We start from the raw sequence: 17,735 nt of genomic DNA on the forward strand, positions 1-17,735 counted from the left end.
CTCCTTAGCCCTGCAGAATGGGTGCTGCCTGGCAGCTACTTTGAGAGAACACAGACTTCTCCAAGCCTAGAAGCTTCCCTAAAACCAGGCAAGCCAGGCTCCTGCAGAAGGGGCTATGGGTTCACAGTCAGCCCTGCAGAGCACTTTCCCAGGCCCTGACTGCGGGCGAGGAAGATGCAGATGAGCTGCGGGGAAATATCCATGTGTGTCTCCTGAGCTGACTGTAACCTCCCTGAGGGCCAGGCTGTGCCATTACTGGTGCATGACATAAGGTCACTGAAGAACCAGTGAAAGAACCATTTTCACTATAACCCAATGTGCTAGATGAATCAAAAGGTGGAGGCTCAGACAATTAGCTCCAATGGTGAAGGCATGAGGGACAGAGCCAGAAACGGGGCGCGGGCTGGCCGACTGCAGATGGGCCCACCTCAGCCCTGATCAGGGTCCGGGAAGACCCTTCTCTCTGAGCCTTAATTTCCCATCTACAAAAGAGGGTTGGGGCAGCCCTGCTACACTCTCAGGGGTGATACTCTGTGCAGACAAGATCATGTCACTACGTAAATGTAGCATTTGGTGATCATGACATAGCATCTGGCTTACCCATTTTCACATATGTGCACACACACACACATGAACACACACACATGCACGTATACCGCTCGGGCCAAATGGACCACGTGGACAGGATTGCAGGTCCTGTTCAGCTGAGCAGGAGAGGGATGTGTTCCAGCTGTGGGCCCTCTCCTCTCTCTGTGGGGCAGGCAGGCAGCTTTATTGAAGGGAAGCTCGCAGCTCTGCTTGGTGGTGTGAGAGAGGAGGAAACACCAGATTAGAGGGCCCAGTTCTTTCCTTGTGAGCCTCTGACTTGGATGGTGGTGTATGATGAATTATTGATCTGATGAGGCTTCCAAAACTGCTGAATCAGGGCATAGACACCCGCTGCTCTGCTGTCGGCCTGGGGCGTTTGAAGTCGAATCCACCCAGCGCAGCCCCCGCCACAGATTCTGTCTTGCTCTACGCACATCAGGTCCGTCGTTAATTATCTATTCAGCTTCACTGCAAGGACGTGAAAGGAATCCTAACACCTAGGCCAGAGCTTGTGAATCTGCTGGTTTTGCTGCAAGAACATTCTTTCCTCCCCTTGCCCCCAGCGACCCCACGCCATGTGGCCCACAGTCCCTGAATAAGCAGACCCAGTCAATGGGTCAGACGTACAGGTGAGAGTTCCCATGCTTCCAGTGGGCGGCACCAGGCTGACACACCAGTAGACGGGGGCTGGGAGACAGCGTTTCCCACTAAACGAGGGCCCAGGCAGGGCTCCTGTGAACCAGAGGAAGCTGGAGACAGCTTGCTGCAGTCACTGGGGTGGGGGGTGTGTCGGGGGGCATGGGAAGGGGCATAGTTAAGAGCTTGGAAGCCCAGTGGTCTCATCAGAATGGGGACACGCATGGGGTCCCCGGGACCCCACAGCTGCCCTTTCCAGGCCCTCCTCATCTTCCACCTTGGACTTGAGTCCCAGGATTCTGACTGTTTTCATGCTCTACATGAGCTCACCCTCTGAGAATCACTATCAGCAGTGACGAATCAGACAGGCTCCCACTAAGCCCATTACTGCCAAGGTCTGTGGAACTGGCTCCTGGTTCAGATAGCACCCTCTAGAGGTATTAGAAGGTAAATAGGCTACAGCCCCCCTCCCCTCCCTTCCCCTTCCTTCCCCTCCCCTCCCCTGCTCCCGCCTTCCCTCCCTCATCATTCAGGCTGGAAACGTCTTCACAGAGAGATGACCCCGGCCCTGGATGCTGAGCTGGAGTTTTCTGGGTGGAGATTGGCAGAGGAGGATTGTGTAGGGTTCTAGGCAGAGACGAAAGAGCAGATATGAAGCTTAGAAAATGTTTCTGGGGTTTGTGCACAGGGTGGTCCTGAGGTGGGAGAGGTTGGGGAGAGGAGGAGATGGTGAGAAGAGGGCTGTCGGGAAGGAGGAGGAGGTTATGGCAACCCCATGGCAGGGCGGCTTAATGCGCAGAGCAGGCACCTCTGGCTCACGTCACAGATCAGGGTGGGTGTTGAGCTGGAACCTGCCCAGGGTCCTCCCACCTGTGGCTTTGCCAACACTCGGAACTGGAGATGGGGCTGAAGGACAGAAAGAGTGAGAACAGAGGCTCCTGGGGAGGTTTTCATGGCTGGGCACGTGTCCCTGACATCCGTATTTCATCAGTCATGTAGCCACATCTAGCAGAAAGGCAGGAAATGTGATCTCGCCAGGTGCCCAGAAGAACAGGAAATGAGTTTGATGAACTCCTTGCCGCTTTCATCCCAATGACTGGAGATAAGGACCTATCCTCAGGCATTGGCCTTGGGGCCGGAGAAGAGGGGACAAAACTAGGAATATGGCTGAGCATTTGAGAAGATGAGGCGGGGAGAGCTGGGGATGACTCCAGGTTTGAAGGTTGAGCAGCCGGGCTGTTGGGGATGTCCTGACTTGAGCCAGGCTAGAGTTTCATGAACTCTGGTCATTCTGTCACACTTGTGTTTAACCCACTTACTATTATGTATTTAATGCATTTCTGTAAATCAGCTCACTTATTAATTAGCTTTTGGCTTTATGATCAGCTAAGCAATGGTATTTGTGCAATCATGGAGTTGATATGCTTGTTATTATGTTTTGAAATATACGATAAAATGGCCATTGACTCAAATAAATATGTGTCCTGATACCACTGAAATCATCTAATGCTGCAGGGGTCAGTGAACTTCCTGTCAAGGGCCAGAGTAAATCTTGTAGGATTTGAAGGCAAGTTCCCACAGCTCAGCCCTGCCGTTGTTCCGTGAAAGCAGCCACCGATGATGCACAAATAAACGGTCTTGGCTGTGCTCCAGTAGAACTTAATTTACAACAGCAGGTGGTTTGCTGGATTGTCCCCTGGGCTGTAGCCAGCCAGCCCCTGTAACAGGGAGTGCTCACAGCACTTGGTGAGCAGTGAGCAAGGGGGCGTGGAGGAGGAGATGCAGGTTGTGGGCCAAACCAAAGTGGTTTCCAGGATGCTGAGTCTGAGGTCTCTGCGGACGTCCTTGCAGAGCTGTCTGGTTGGGATTCGGCTCTGGATGTGACCATAGGAAGTGTCACCGAGAGAGACGGTGATTGAGACATCACCACTGGTTAGGGATGGACGAAGCCATGGCCTGAGCATGGACTGGGAGACTGGAGGGCAGTGGTCTGAGGAGCCATGTGGGTGAGAAAGGTGTGGCAGGATGGGGTGGCCACGTTTTCTTGGGAGGAGGCTGTGAGGTAGGAGGTGATTGAAGGATGGACCTGAGCACATCTGTGGGTCAGGAGAAAGGAGCCCACAGCAAGAGGCCAGGTAAAGATGAAGAGAGAGGGGACGGTTGTCCAAACGAGGGTCTGGGGTTAATGGAAGGGGAGGTGTCCAGGGCACAGGACAGGGAAGGGTGAGCCCTAAGGAATGAATCTCCAAGAGGGTGGGAGCAGATAGTGGGTCCTCCTGAGGGCTCCTGTCATACTGCCTGGGGCGGCCACCGCTGTGTCACAGTTCCCTGTCAGACTAGAAGGTGGGATCTCTCCCCTCAGCATGGCTGCCACTTCTGGGATGATACAAACTCCTGTGTCAGCTGAGGACATGGGGCCAGAGTGCTGTTACTACTGCATTGAGGTGTTCCTCTAATCATCCCTACAGAGATGAGCTGGTTATGGAAGCATGTGACATTTACCCTCTCTTTCCCCCGCTTTTCCCCAGAAGCTCCATGTTGTGGATGTGCTGGAAGACGACCCCAGCTACCTACCTCATGTCTATGGTGAGGAGGGGGAGTGTGGAGGGGCCCCGTCCCTCAGCTCTCTGGCCAGCTCTGAACAGGAGCTGCCGCCTGATTTGCTAGACTCTTTGGGTTCAAAAGCGACTCCGTTCGAGGAAATATATTCAGAGTCGGGCATTCCTTTCTAAAATAGTGCATATTTTGGAAAACTGAAATGATTCATGGAGGGAAATCACTATTCCAGGATTTTTCACCTTTGTTCTTCTTTTCCCTCCTTAAAAAAAATTACCTTCTAGTCTTAGGATGAGGACACACTATTAGTCTGAATTAAATGCTTGGATATTCTCAGACCAGCCACCTTGAACCAAAGCAAAACCACAAGTTATGTTTTCTTAAAATTTGATTTGTCATATTTTCTAGAGAAACTTAAATTTAATTGTGTTATTCTTGGCTTCCACTGGCAGCCTAGCTTTGAGGGTAATTGAAAATATAACCCATAGATTACTCAGCCACTTGGGAACAGTAGGTAATACTGAAGAAAAATAAAAATAGATTTTGAAAATATTATTTGCATTTCTATAATTATGATACTCCTTCCATTTAAGGGAAAACTTAGGTAAATAGAGAAATGTTTTCTAGAACATTTGTAATCAGTATTTTAAGTGATTTTAAAAAAATAAATATTTGTCTCTATCCACTTTTTGATTAGATAAATAGATAAAATATGTTATCTTGAGAGAAATGATTATGCTGAAAGCTTTATAAACAGTACACTCTTTAAAAAATGAAGAGCTGGCATAATTTAACTTGTATATATTATGTAAGTAAAAGAGTTTAGGAGCCTTTGAATGAATAAGTTCTGGTTAGATTTTATCTTTAAACCAAACCACAAAATTTAATTGTTTTTTACTTATCCACTTACTGCTAGTGTAAGTTTCAGGGGAGTAAATGGTTTCTTTTAAAAATCTTAATAGGGGGACATATGCCCTGTAAATAGTCAGTTTGCTAGTCTAAGTAATAGATAAGACACTGTCTAAGCAAAGTTTAAAATGCTGTTAGGACACTTTAATGCACATATTGGATATCTAAAAGTCTACAGCCCTATAAAAATTTTTATATAATTAATGAGCAGAATCTTTTGTGAATGCCCTCTCTTACGCCCTAAAATAAATCAGTAGAAACATGTTTGCTGTTAAATCAGTGAAGTATTATGTTACACAGTGAGTTACAGCTCAGAGTTAAAACTTTCTCCTTCTTTTTGAAGAAGCTGTGCAAATACTTCTTTTAAAGAGATCTGGACTTTTTCTACCTGGTTACCTCATTTTTCTCTGCTTTGGGAGGCTGAAAAAAGAAGAAAAATCATATTTAAAGCACTGGCATATCTGAATAGGATGCTCGAATGTGTGGAACAGCTGTATTGATCCTAGTATGACTCAGAGGACAGTCTAGGACATTTTCTGAGTAATTCAGGATAAAAGTCATTTTTTAGAAAAATATATGTTTTTGGAAAACAAAAAAACAAACACATTAGTTTATTTAATACTGGTGTTAAATACTGGTATATTTATCTTATACTTGCCTCTTCCATTCTGTTCCCTGCAGATTTTTAAAAAATTCTCTCAGGTTTTAAAACTTTATTATTTTAAATAATTGACATATAATAATTGTACATATTTATGGGATACATAAGGATGTCTCAATACATTTTTCATGTTTCAGTACATTTACAGTGATCAGATCAGGGTAATTAGCATAATCATTGGCTCAAACATTTTTTCATTTCTTTGTATTGGGAGGGAGCATTCAATATCCCCCTTCTAGCTATCTGCAACTGTGTGTTTGCATTGCGTCTGTAGATTGCTTTGTGAGGACTGTGGGAGTCTCGGGCGTAAGGACTGTAGGTGTTTGCAGTGGCAATGGGGACTGTTAGGGATCTTCTGCTTACCTTTTTCCTGCAGTGGAAAGTCCTTCCTGTCTCTGGGCTGATCTGATTCTGGCAGAGGAGATGGGTTACAGATGCAGGGTGCCTCTGTGTTGCCCTCCTGGGCTTCCAGTCATCACAGGTCCTTTTCTACTCCCCGGCTGCATGACAACATTTTCTTTTCAACACTCCAGTTAAAGCTTAGTTGTTCATTTGTTGCCATGATTCTTTCTTGGTGGGGGTCTGGGGGATCACCAGACATCTCTAGCTGGCCATCTTGCTGATGTCACTCCAAGAAACATATACTTTTGAGTCTGAATTGTTGGCAGGGGCAATGGGTGGTTATTGGCCCTTCCAGATTTGCCTTACTAACATGGTAAAGCACACTGTCTGTTCTTGTAAATAAAGTTTTATTGGCACACAACCATGATCATTTGTTCAGGTATTACCCATCGATCCTTTTGTGTTCTGCAGCAGAGCCGAGTAGTTGCAACAGAGACCCCACAGCCCACAAAGCCTACATCTTTACTTTTTGGCTCTTCATAGAAAAAGCGTGCTTGACTCCTTCTCTGGGGCATTCTATATGGAAACTCTATATCACATCAAACATTTTAGGATGTATTCATATTTTGCATTAAAAACAAACGCATGCCATATGAATTTTGAAAGCTTTTAAATACATTTGCTTTTAACTTTAGGTAACTTATTTAACTTGCTACTGGCTACAGAATGTCAGCAGCTGTGCTGATTTGTGAATCCCCCCATTATGAGCAGCTCTCCAACACATTGTTTCTAATAGTAATAAAATATTCAGCAACACTCATGAACAGCACATTTAACAATTAATGAGGATAACCAAATGTCATACTTTGTAGATATTTAGTTAGACATTTACAAATTTTTAGTTTACTTTCTTCTTTGTGTATTTTGAAGCTGATACTATATCTGTACACACACACACACACACACACACACACGTAGATTCAGATTCTGACCGTCTTCATAGACCTTAGGTCTTGGAATTAGTGTCCAGTGAAGAAAATGGCCACGTTGGCATCTGTATGAAGCACCCTTTGCACAGGATACTTCAGCCTTTCCCTTTACATGCAAGTCTACATTATATATTATCACTGTCCCCGACTGATGTCTGCAGGAAACATTTCTGGATGTCTGCTGGTTCTCCTCACAAGTTCATTCTCAAGTCTACCTACATGCTTAAAAAAAGTATCCAATAGGAACATCAGCACCAGGAGGTTTTGGTGAAAATTCTTAGCCTGTAATGGAATTCACATATTCTCATGAATTAAACCAATTCTTGCTAATGGCAATGAATAAGGCAATAAACTGAAATAGTAAATATTTTCAGAGAAAATGTGATTTTATTATGAACATTAGCCTCCAAATTACTTAGCAGTCCAAAGATAGCTGCAGTCTGAGACGTTAAATATTTATTTTGCATTTCATCAATTTTGGTTTTTATGTGCAATAACAATCTGATCGGTTTTGTGGAGCTTTTCATCTGAGATGCTCGTTTTGCTTTTATGATTTACTAAACACAGCAGATATCTCAGTGGTTAAAACTTTCCTTTTCCCAAGTGAAACACTGACTAAGGAGACCTCATTTTATGTTTCTGTGAAGTAGACACAGCCACTGTCCCCTCAAAGATGACCTGTGGCAGCCGTCAAGGATATCAAGACAGTGCCAGGTAGAGGGTGTTTCTGAGATGGCTTTCTCTCATCAGGAAGTTTCTCTGTGTGGCAGAGCCTGCAACCTTTGTCTAGCCATTGTCTTCTCTGAAATGTGTGTGTCAAAGGCCAAACAAATCTGCTATGAAGAAGGAGAGTATAAATAATTCTGGAGCCATGAAAACAGTCTTTTAACTTTTCCCAATACAAGCCTTTTACTACTGAAATTTTATGCAAGTATGAGGCTGCAGAGACTACTGGTTGCCCTAAAATGTGTTCCCTCTTCTTCTCCAGTAGAAGAACCCTGAGTTTTTTCTGTGTACATGCCAGGAAGAATGGCAGCAACATTTCCCATCCTGCATTTCAGTGAGGCATGGCTGTGTGACTACATTCTGACCAATGGGAGGCAGCTTCCAGGAAGTGTCCTTGAAGAGAGTGATGTGTCTGCCTCCTCTCCCTCTTCTTCTACTGGCTGGGCTTGGAATGTGATGGCTGGAGATGGGGCAGCCATCAGAGCTGCACATAGTGTGGTGCAGCAGAGAGAGGGAGAGGTGCCTGGGCACCAGGAAGCCCCACTCCACATGAGGAGGAACTACATGTGTCTTGTTTAAACCATTGCTCTTTTGGACTTTCTGTCAGTCATGGCCAGATCTGATCTTAACTGACACAAAACAGAGAACTAGAGAAGTGAGCTGCAAACAGCAAAACTTAAGCACTTGGCGTTGGCTGAGTGGATGTGTTCAGGTGCAAGCGCTAAACATTGTGAGCTAGGGAGCCCGTGACCCTGGTTATACAGAAACGAAGCATTCGATAAAAACCACTGCCTGTTATTTTTTGAAAACCAGCCCATGTCCTGACGAGGACTGATGCAGGAAATGGCAGGATAAACTTATAATGTAAAAAAAAAAAAAAGCATTAGCTGCTTCTCACTGCTTTTAGCAACATTCTACAAGAGAGAGCTGGACTTTGGTTCCTGCTGGCCGGTACCTGAGCAAGAATGAAGGAAAACGCAGTGCTGATGGAGACACTCTGCCTGTGGACTGCGATTTAAGTTGACTGAGAGCTTGGCGATTTGGAGCCTTGCAGGCTTGAAAAAGCAACTGCTGTGTTTCGCAAACTACATCAGTCGTAGAAATTGTTTCTGCAAAGCAGCCTGCTTAGCAGAAAATAAAACCAATGCCCCATCCCACCAATTTGGAAGCTTGTGTCAAAAGTCATTTTAAGGGTTTTGTCTTCCCAGCCAAGCCCTTGCTTCCCATGGCTCCAGGTGGGTACCATTATGCTGAGAGAGAGAGAGAAAGTATCAGCAGAGCATGGAGGCCCATTAGGAAAAAAACCAGAAGCTTCAGCATTAAAAACGTGTCTTCACAGCAGAGCTCACTGGAAACAAGCAGATCTGAAGTCTTTATGTTTTTAAAAAACGGTTTTGCCAAAGAAACCAGCAGCCTGGTCTGTGAATGCTTGTGATTGTTTAACCCCAAAGTGATCCCTAGAACCACCAACCTTCAAAACAAGAAGTCGACTGTGAGCGCTGTGCAACCTCAGGAAGGGCTTACCCTCTGCCCCTCACATTGGGTGCAGCAGTGGATATAAGAGTAGGGCAGAGCCTCCAAGAACACAAGGCCATGACTGTGGCGAGTGATGCTGCAGAAGGAGACTCCACTCTTCCCACCGACTGGGATGTGCTCAGGTGTGTGGATGATGACGGCTGTGTGTGTCAGCCTCCGACTGCCAAGTGGGAGTGTTAATCACAGCTCTCCTGTTCTCACTCATCTCCCTTATGTTGGATGTATTGAGAACAAGTAACTTCTTATTTAGTTTCTAGTTTGTCAAGCCATAAAAATCCTTGTCCATATCTCATAGAAAGGACTGTGCTTTACCCTGGGTTGCCAGCTCTAGAGCCAGACGCAGGGATTGGATGGAATTTTGCAGATGTATCTCTTGGGGACAAGAGGTGAGCATGTTCTGTGCATGGGAAGAAAGGCTCATACAGGCCTGTGTGTGGCCGAAGGAGTGGACTATAGCAGAGACTCCTATCTTCCCAACCCTCCCATGACCTCTTCTGTCCTTAGTCATAGAAACGAAACCCTGAATTTAGCCAGGACTATGGGTTTCCCAAATGTACACTGCATTTCTCAGCCTTCCTTGAACTAGTCCAGGTGACTATGTTCTGGCCAGTGGGATTCATGTAGTGGCAGCAGAGGTGGTTGTGTAAGTTCTGGAGAGTCTTGCAGAGAGCAGGTGTGCCCTCCCCTCTCTTCCTGCAGGCTGGCTGAGGAAGTGAAGGGGGACTATCTGCAGAGCTTGGGAAGCGCGCTGTCCACAGCAGAATCCTGTGTTGGAAGGAGCCTGAGTCCCTCACACTGGCAGGCCAAAAAGGCCTGGATCCCCAAACTTTTACAAAAGAGAAATAAATGTAAGTCAGTATTTGTTGGGGCACTGTGTTCTGTGATTCATAGTCAAACTTAATATTCATTAGCCCAAGTAATGTGACCTAAAAAACAAACCAATAAATAGAAACCATTGATGCATAAATGGGTGTCATGCTTTAGAGTGATTACTTCCGTGAGTTAAACGTATTCAGTGAACCGATTTTTCCCATTATGTTCAACCAAGAATTTGTACAATGAGTGAGTTTCCTCCTTATGCTGTGCTATACTATTGCTTAGCAGGTTTCTAAAATTCTTTTCCAAAATGGCTGTCACTGCCCCATGGCATATCCTTTTAATTATCCCTTTCCACTGACCACATAATGTCACAGTGCCCTTTTGAGCTTGGATCTGATTTTTGGAAACTGCTGGAAGCCCTCCAGGGCCTTGCAGGGAAGCAGGTGTGATCAGCCTCAGCGACAGCCTTCTGTGCTGGGAGCAGGTGTGATGAAGGGCAGACGGGCTCATTACCCGAGTCACAAGGCCATTCCCACATGGGCCTGTAGAGGGTTTGAGCCCTTGGGCATACCTGTTTTAAATGACTCTGTTTGTACAAACTTCCTCTCTCAGCCCAACTGAGAGGAGTATTGAGCAGAGGAGTAAATATGTTCCTAGGTTGCCAACTCTGGGCTGGGGCTGCCAGGTTCCCCAGACCCAGACTGCCAAGCGTTGACTCCAGCTGACACTGTCCTTTATCAAAACACCCTTAAACCGAGAGTCTGAAAATAGAATAAAGGTGATTAGGGGCTGCTTGCCCCGATCGAAATGAACCCAGCGTAGACAGAATGAGAGTGTCGAATGCTTTCAATCTACCAAAATGAACCTCGTGTGCTGAACGCTATTTCATTTATGTGGAATCTGTGGTTTTCACTTTCTCAGAGCCCAGAGTCAGGCACCAGGCCCTCACTGGGACACACGGCCCAAAAAAAGGCTTCATTCGGACTTAGAATCTAGTAGGAGGTGAAGTCCCACAAAGTGCCTACTGCCTTAAACCCCTCTGGGAAGTCTGCGGTTGCTCTGGGTTTACTGTTTGTTTTCCTATGTGGGACAGAATGGTAAAGACATCTTCCCAAGACTCCTGAGGCCTTTCAGTGCACACTCTAATCTGGCATTGCTGTGAAGGCCATTACAGAGGGGATTAAGGTGAAGAACCAGCTGATTGTAAAATGGGGCGTTGGTACTGCATCTTGTGGGTGGGCCAGTGCAATCCCATGAGCCCGTAGAGTGGAGACAGCTCTCTGGCTGGAGTTAGAGAGAGAGAGAGAGAGCAGGAGAAGAGGAGGCAGAGGGAGGTGGGGCAGAAGAGACTTCACAGAGATTGGAGCAGAAGAACTCACCCTGCCATTAGTGGCTTTGAAGGGAGCCACAAGCCAAGGAATGTGGGTGGCCTCCAGGATCTGAGCGTCCCCTCAGCCCACTGGTGATTGCCAGCAAGGACACAAGAACCGCAGTCCCACAAACAAGAACCTGCGTTCGGTCAACAAGCAGAAAGAGCTTGGGTGTGGAGTCTCCCCAGAGCCTGTAGGAAGGAACGCAGCCTGGATGACACCTTGACTTTGGCTTTGTGAGACTCAGAGCAGAGAACCAGCTGAGCCATGCTGTGCCCACACTCCTGACTTACACTCTTGGATAAATTTATTTTTCTGGTAATCTGTATGATAGCAATAGAAGACTAATACACTCCCCCTTAGTGTGAATGTAAGCTTCCATAGGGAAGATTTGTCAAGGCACCTCCGGTGCCTGGAACAGTGTCTGGAGCAGCACAGGTGCTCATTAAGTGCTCACTGAGTGAATGAGTGATGTGGCGACTATTGGTATGTGGCTCCTGCAAAGAGGCTGGAGGTGACATGAGGGACCTCAACAGCAAGTGAAGCCAGGACAGTGTGTTTATGTGTGTATGTTGCGGGGAATGTGGAGGGTAGGGGCAGTGGGTGGTCACTCAGGTCTCTGGAAACAGGGGTATAGTCGTGCTGATGTGATCACAAGACTCTGATTCTGTTCCCTTGGCCAGTAGAGGCCTCAAGGTCACTGCTTGTATATGGCTCAGGTGAAAACGAAGGACATAGTGGCGGGAGGGTGGGGGTCATAGGGTCACATTTTAATCTACTGCTGTTTTTTTCTCTCCATATAGAAAAGTTGAAAGAACTGTACAATGAGGTCACGTACACCTATCACCTAGATTTTATATTAATGTTTTGCTAGATTCACTTTAACACACATTAATGCATCTTTCCATCCCTCTTTTTTCTTCTTCTGCCTCTTCCTCTCTCTTTATCCTCTTTCTTCTTTCTTCTCCTATTCTTTGATGCATTTCAAAGTAAGTTGCAGACATCAGTGCACTTTACCCCTAAAGACTTTTGCCTAGATAATGTTAGTTGAGTTGGATACTTTTAAAGGTAAAATTTACAAAGGAAATTTATGGATGTTAACTTCACCATTCCCTGAGTTTTGACAAATGCATTCAACTGTGTAACCCACAGCCCAGAGAAGTCCAGACTTTTACCGGCCAACAGCAGAGTGTGCAGTGAACTTCTGCCGGCCTACAGCAGGGTGTGCAGTGAACTTCTGCCGGCCAACAGCAGGGTGTGCAGTGAACTGCTGCCGGCCTACAGTAGGGTGTGCAGTGAACTGCTGCCGGCCAACAGCAGGGTGTGCAGTGAACTGCTGCCGGCCAACAGCAGGCTGTGCAGTGAACTGCTGCCGGCCAACAGCAGGGTGTGCAGTGAACTGCTGCCGGCCTACAGCAGGGTGTGCAGTGAACTTCTGCCGGCCTAAAGCAGGGTGTGCAGTGATGACAATTATTGGTGCTGCCCAGCACAGTGGCCACTACGTGTGCTCTTGAGCACTGGAAATGTGTCTATCGAGACGGAAGAGCTGAATGTTTAATTTTATTCAATTTTAAATAATTTAAGTTTGTATTCTATGTGGGTGACCTGACACGTTTTTAAATTGAAATTGTAACTGGAATCATGATAGATTCACATGCATTTGTAACAGGTAATACAAAGAGGTCTCTTGTACCCTTCACTCGGTTTTCCCTCCAGGGTAAATAATCTGACCAGACACCTGGACAGTGTCACAACCAGGACGCTGACATAGTCACACTCCACTTACCTCACTCATGCTTCTGGGTTTCACTTGTGAAACTCTTCTGTGTGCGTACTAAGTTCTGCACTGTTTCTTCACCTGGGCAGGTCTGTGTGGTCAAGGTGCCGAGCCGGGCAGGACCCCAAAGGACCCCAGGTTGCTCCAGTGTAACCACAGCTTCTCTCCTCTCCACACTTGCTCTCCTAACCCCTAGTGACCATCAGCCTCTCCTGCATTTCTAAAATGTTTTCATTTACATAATGTGATATAAATGGGCTATACAGTATGCAGTCTTTTGAGATTGGCTTCTTTTGATCTGCCACATTTAAAAAATGTCTGTCTTCCCCACTGGGACTGCAGGCTCCTTGAGGGGAGGAACTGTTTATGGCTGAATCCCCAGGGCCTGACATTTGGTAGGCAATCTATGTTTATTGGTTTAGCGAGAGGCAATCCAATTAAAAAAGCATGTACGTGCCGGTCCCTATGATGCAGAGGGTGCAGTGGAGGGAGAGAAAAGCTTGCAGAAGGAGACAATTCAAAACACTGAGTAGGGTCACAGGCAGGAGACAGTCAGAGGGGCACGGAGTGGGCAACAGCTGGGAGGCAGGGCCAATCGGGGGGCTGCAGCCAGACCTGTGTGGGTAGCGTGTCTTAGGCTGGCATGGCAAGTGAGATTGTGAAGACATTTGAACCCTCGTACACTGCTGGCAGGAATGTAAAATGGTACCGCTGCTATGACAAATAATACGGATGTTCCCTAAATAATTAAAAATGGAACTACTGTAGGATTCAGCAATCCCATTTCTGAAGACATAACCAAAGAACAGAAATCCTGATCCCAAACAGATATCTGTACTCTCAAGTTCACTGCAGCGTTATTCACGGTCGCCACGCTATGGAGATAACCTCAGTGTCCACAGACAAATGAACAAGTAAAGAGACGTGGTGTAGACACTCAAGGGGATGCTATTCGGCCATCCAAAAGGAGGAAATCCGGCTATTCACAACAACATGGGTAGGGCTGGAAGACATTCTGTTAAGGGAAATAAGTGGGACACAGAAGGATGAGCGCTGGAAGGGCTCGCCGATGTGAGGGATCAAAAAGAGTCAGACAAAGATGCAGGAGCTAGAATGGTGCTTTCCAGTGGATGGGGGAGGGGCAGATGGGGGCCTGCTGGTCAGCGGGTATAAAGTTACAGTTACATGAGGGGAATCGGTCCTAGAGGTCTGCTGTACAATGTAGCGCCTATAGTCAACAGCGTGGTATTGTGCACTTAAACTTTTTTTTGTACTTTACTTAAGTCCTGGGGTACATGTGCAGAACATTCAGGTTTGTCACATAGGAATACATATGCTGTGGTGGTTTGCTGCACTTGTCAACCTGTCATCCAGGTGTTAAGCCCTGTGTGCATTAAGTATTTGTCCTAATGCCCTCCTTCCCCTTGCCCACAACCCCACAACAGGCCCTGCTGTGTGATGTTCCCCTCCCTGTGTCCATGTGTTCTTATTGTTCAGCTCCCACTTATGAGTGAGAACATGTGGTGTTTGGTTTTCTGATTCTGTGTTAGTTTGCTGGGGATGATGGTTTTCAGCTTCATCCATATCCCTGCAAAGGACATGAACACATTCTTTTTTATGGCTGCATAGTATTCCGTGGTGTATATATGTGCACTTAAACATTTGTTAAGAGGGTAGGTTTCATGTTAAGTGTCCTTACCACCAAAAATAAATAAATAAATAGTACATAAAAGTAAAGGGATACATGGTCGCTGAGAGGCAAGAGATTCAGTCCTCACTGAGGCAGAAAAGCAAGGAAGGGGAAGAGAAACTGAACTGGGAATCCTTTCTGCCACCTTCCCCCACAACTTCCTGGCTTTATTGAGGTATAACTGATATGTTAATATAAAAAATGACACATATTGAATATCTACAATCTGATGAGTCTGGACATCTGTATACACCCAGTATACCATCACCAGAACCAAGTTTTGTGGAGCTCTGCTAGCTTTTTGCTGGGTGACCTCCCCAGTCTGGGCCTCAATGTCTATTTGTAAAATTGAGGATTCATTCTGATTGTGGGGTTTTCCACCTGAGCCCTCCGGAGCCTCAGCATTCCAGGGACACCAGGCTCATTTGAAGTCAGTCACGGCGGGGAAACTTTGGTCTGTTGGTATTTTAAGTATCTGGGTTTTTACCAGCCTCTCTTCACCCTCTTCTAGGAAAACACCTGGGCTTCCTTCGGGCAGTTCCCCATCTCTTCATCCTCTGTCCCTGTGAGTTCCAGAGTCAGATCCTGGAAGATTTTAGCTAGTTGATGTAGCCCATTCCCTTGGCCACCATGATTAGTTCAGAGATGTGCATGTTACCCAAACTGAGCCAGTGAGAGTCAGGTCCAGGGTCTTTCCAACTGTTTGGATGGACTTGGAAGCTGAGAGGCCATAAGTGCAGGGGCAGTTGCAGCCTCCTTGAGAGCATGAGGCGAAGATGCAGAGTGGTTGGGAGCCACCAGATGTGGGCAGCAGGGAAGTGAGCTGAGAGGGAGGGGAGTGGGTTCTAATGACATTGCTGAAGTCCTGCAGCTAGTTAAGAAGCCATGACAGCCCTTGGACAATTACCTTCACCAATGAATTCACTTTCGTGCCTGATTCAAGTTTTTAGAAACCAGCGCAGAGTGAAAACATTTCCTTCAAAAGTTTTTTTTTTTCCCAAACTGAAAGCTAGTTTATTAAGAAAGGAAGGAATAAAAAGAATAGCTATTTCATAGAGCAGCCCCGAGGGCTGCTGGTTGTCCATTTTTATGGTTATTTCTTGATAATATGCTAAACAAGGGGTGGATTATTCATGCCTCCCCATTTTAGACCATATAGGGTGCCTTCCTGATGTCGCCATGGCATTTGTAAACTGTCATGGCGCTGGTGGGAATGCAGCAGTGAAGACGAACTGCAAGCCCCGCTTTCCCAGAGAACCTTCTCGTGAGTGCCTCTCACCTGCTTTGTGTGGTCTAAAATGAGAAATCACTTCAGCCTCAGCAGAGGCTGCATCAGCCCCCAGGGAAGAGCCACGGTTGGGAGAGGACTGCCGCAAGGTATTTACAAGGAGATGACGCCACGGGGACGAACTCAGCCTGCGAAACAGAAACACCCTCTTTCAACAACGGTCTTTATGACCACAAGGAAGGTCTGAGTCTCTAAATTTTTGCGTGTATTAGATTTCTCCTTTTAAAAAAGATTCAGTTACAAATTCAGGCCTCTCAAGTTAATCCTTCAGAATTAAATACATTGAATTAATTATTTGTAAAAATGTCCTCAGGTTCTTTAGATGAAAGGAGTATGATCTTCACAGAATTCTGCTTGTAATTTCCACAACAGTTGATGTTATTTTGTTGTATTTTGCTGATTGGCGGTGTCCTTTATAGAGAGCTGGGAGAGAGTGCGAGGACCAAGGTGTGAGGGCCGCGTCCTTCCCACACTGGCCCACAGTCTCTCGGGAGTTTATCACGGAGCTGGGTGGTGGCCAGTGTCTTCGCTTTCCCGCTTTCTGGTATTGTTTCTTAAAGCTTTCATCCTCCCACTTTGGAAGCCTACAGACTTCATCTGTTAGGTGATTTGTAAATCGAGACCCCAGTGGGCAGCTGTCTGCTTCTATTAGCTCTCACGACACAGGTGACACTGTGTGGAGGCACTGCTTCTTTCTTTAAGTCAGTTTTTAATATGAGATGACACCAAGTTGTTTCTCAAGAGCCAAACAGGCTAAGAATAGTAAAGAAAAATCATAATGTAACAGTTTTATTATTCAATAACTATCATTATTAACATGGTAGCATAAAGCATGAGCTTTGCAATGTGTGGGGAAAGTTGAGTGAGAAATTCACCCTGAAATTAATCTGTATATTAGTCATAGAAATTAATGCTGGTAGCTGAAACAGGTAAATCCACCAAGACTTTTAACCCAATAAAGGTTTACTTCTCATTCAGGCAAAATCCAGCAGGTGCACAGTTTGGGCCTCTAGGTTGGCTGTGGCAGGGAAAGATGAAGAAAGCACAGTGGCTACTAAACTCTACTGGCCAGAACTAATCCTGTGGCCACGACCTATTTGCGAGGGAGACGAGGAGATGAGAAGGAACGCCTAGATACTGAATGCACGTGGCCCCTCCGCCAGTGTAAGCTGGATTTCCACTGTTGTTAGTCAGAAATAAAACTCAAGAATGATTTAGATGAGGGAATTATGAAGAACTTGAATGTGGCCCTAACACAAGAATCATATTTCCAATTCTGGTGTCTCATAGAGGGTCAAACTACAGTGCATGAAAGATGCATGATATAGGCATTGAGAGCATTGGCTTGGCATGGGAGGAAGCGAGGGCTTGACACTGGCTCCATTCTTCACCTTGTGTGAGCTTGATTAGGTGTATTCAACACTTTGAGTCCTTATTGCTTTGTCTGTATAATGGGGAAAATAGTAAGCGCCCTCTTAGAGGTTTTTTAAGAAACCATTGCTGTTACTATCACCAGCACCACCAGCACCATCATCATCACCATCATCACCGCCATCATTATCATCAACAATACTATCAACAAGCAGCACTGTTGGGTCTTGAACAGGCGAGTCGTCATTTAGATATCATGTTCCTGTGGACTGTCCTCCACGTGCCATCTTCCATCCCCTAGTTTCAGAGAGAGCCCCACTATAACTATAAGCAGTGGTGCACAAGGCATGAGTGCAGTGGGGTCATGTGACCAGACCTGGGGACTTTGTGTCTGGGGAGGCACCCAGAAGCTGTCAGTGGTCATTCCGCGGCTGGGCACTGTCTCTATGGCAGAAACGGGGCTTTGGCTGAGTAGCT

The 17,735-nt window shown here is 46.1% G+C and overlaps 1 protein-coding gene across 1 annotated transcript in view; it reads left to right on the forward strand.

Annotated features, from left to right (window-relative positions):
* Nucleotides 1-3,956, forward strand: part of CDH26 (cadherin 26) — a 54,075-nt gene extending 50,119 nt beyond the window's left edge. The window contains 1 exon segment of the mRNA XM_012473794.2: nucleotides 3,753-3,956. Within this exon segment, the coding sequence (XP_012329217.2) occupies nucleotides 3,753-3,956 (204 nt within the window).
* Nucleotides 3,957-17,735: the final 13,779 nt, after the last annotated feature.

This window comes from Aotus nancymaae, unplaced genomic scaffold, assembly GCF_030222135.1.
Source record: "Aotus nancymaae isolate 86718 unplaced genomic scaffold, 86718_ANA_hifiasm-v0.15.2.pri h1tg000029l, whole genome shotgun sequence".
Classification (NCBI taxonomy): domain Eukaryota; kingdom Metazoa; phylum Chordata; class Mammalia; order Primates; family Aotidae; genus Aotus; species Aotus nancymaae.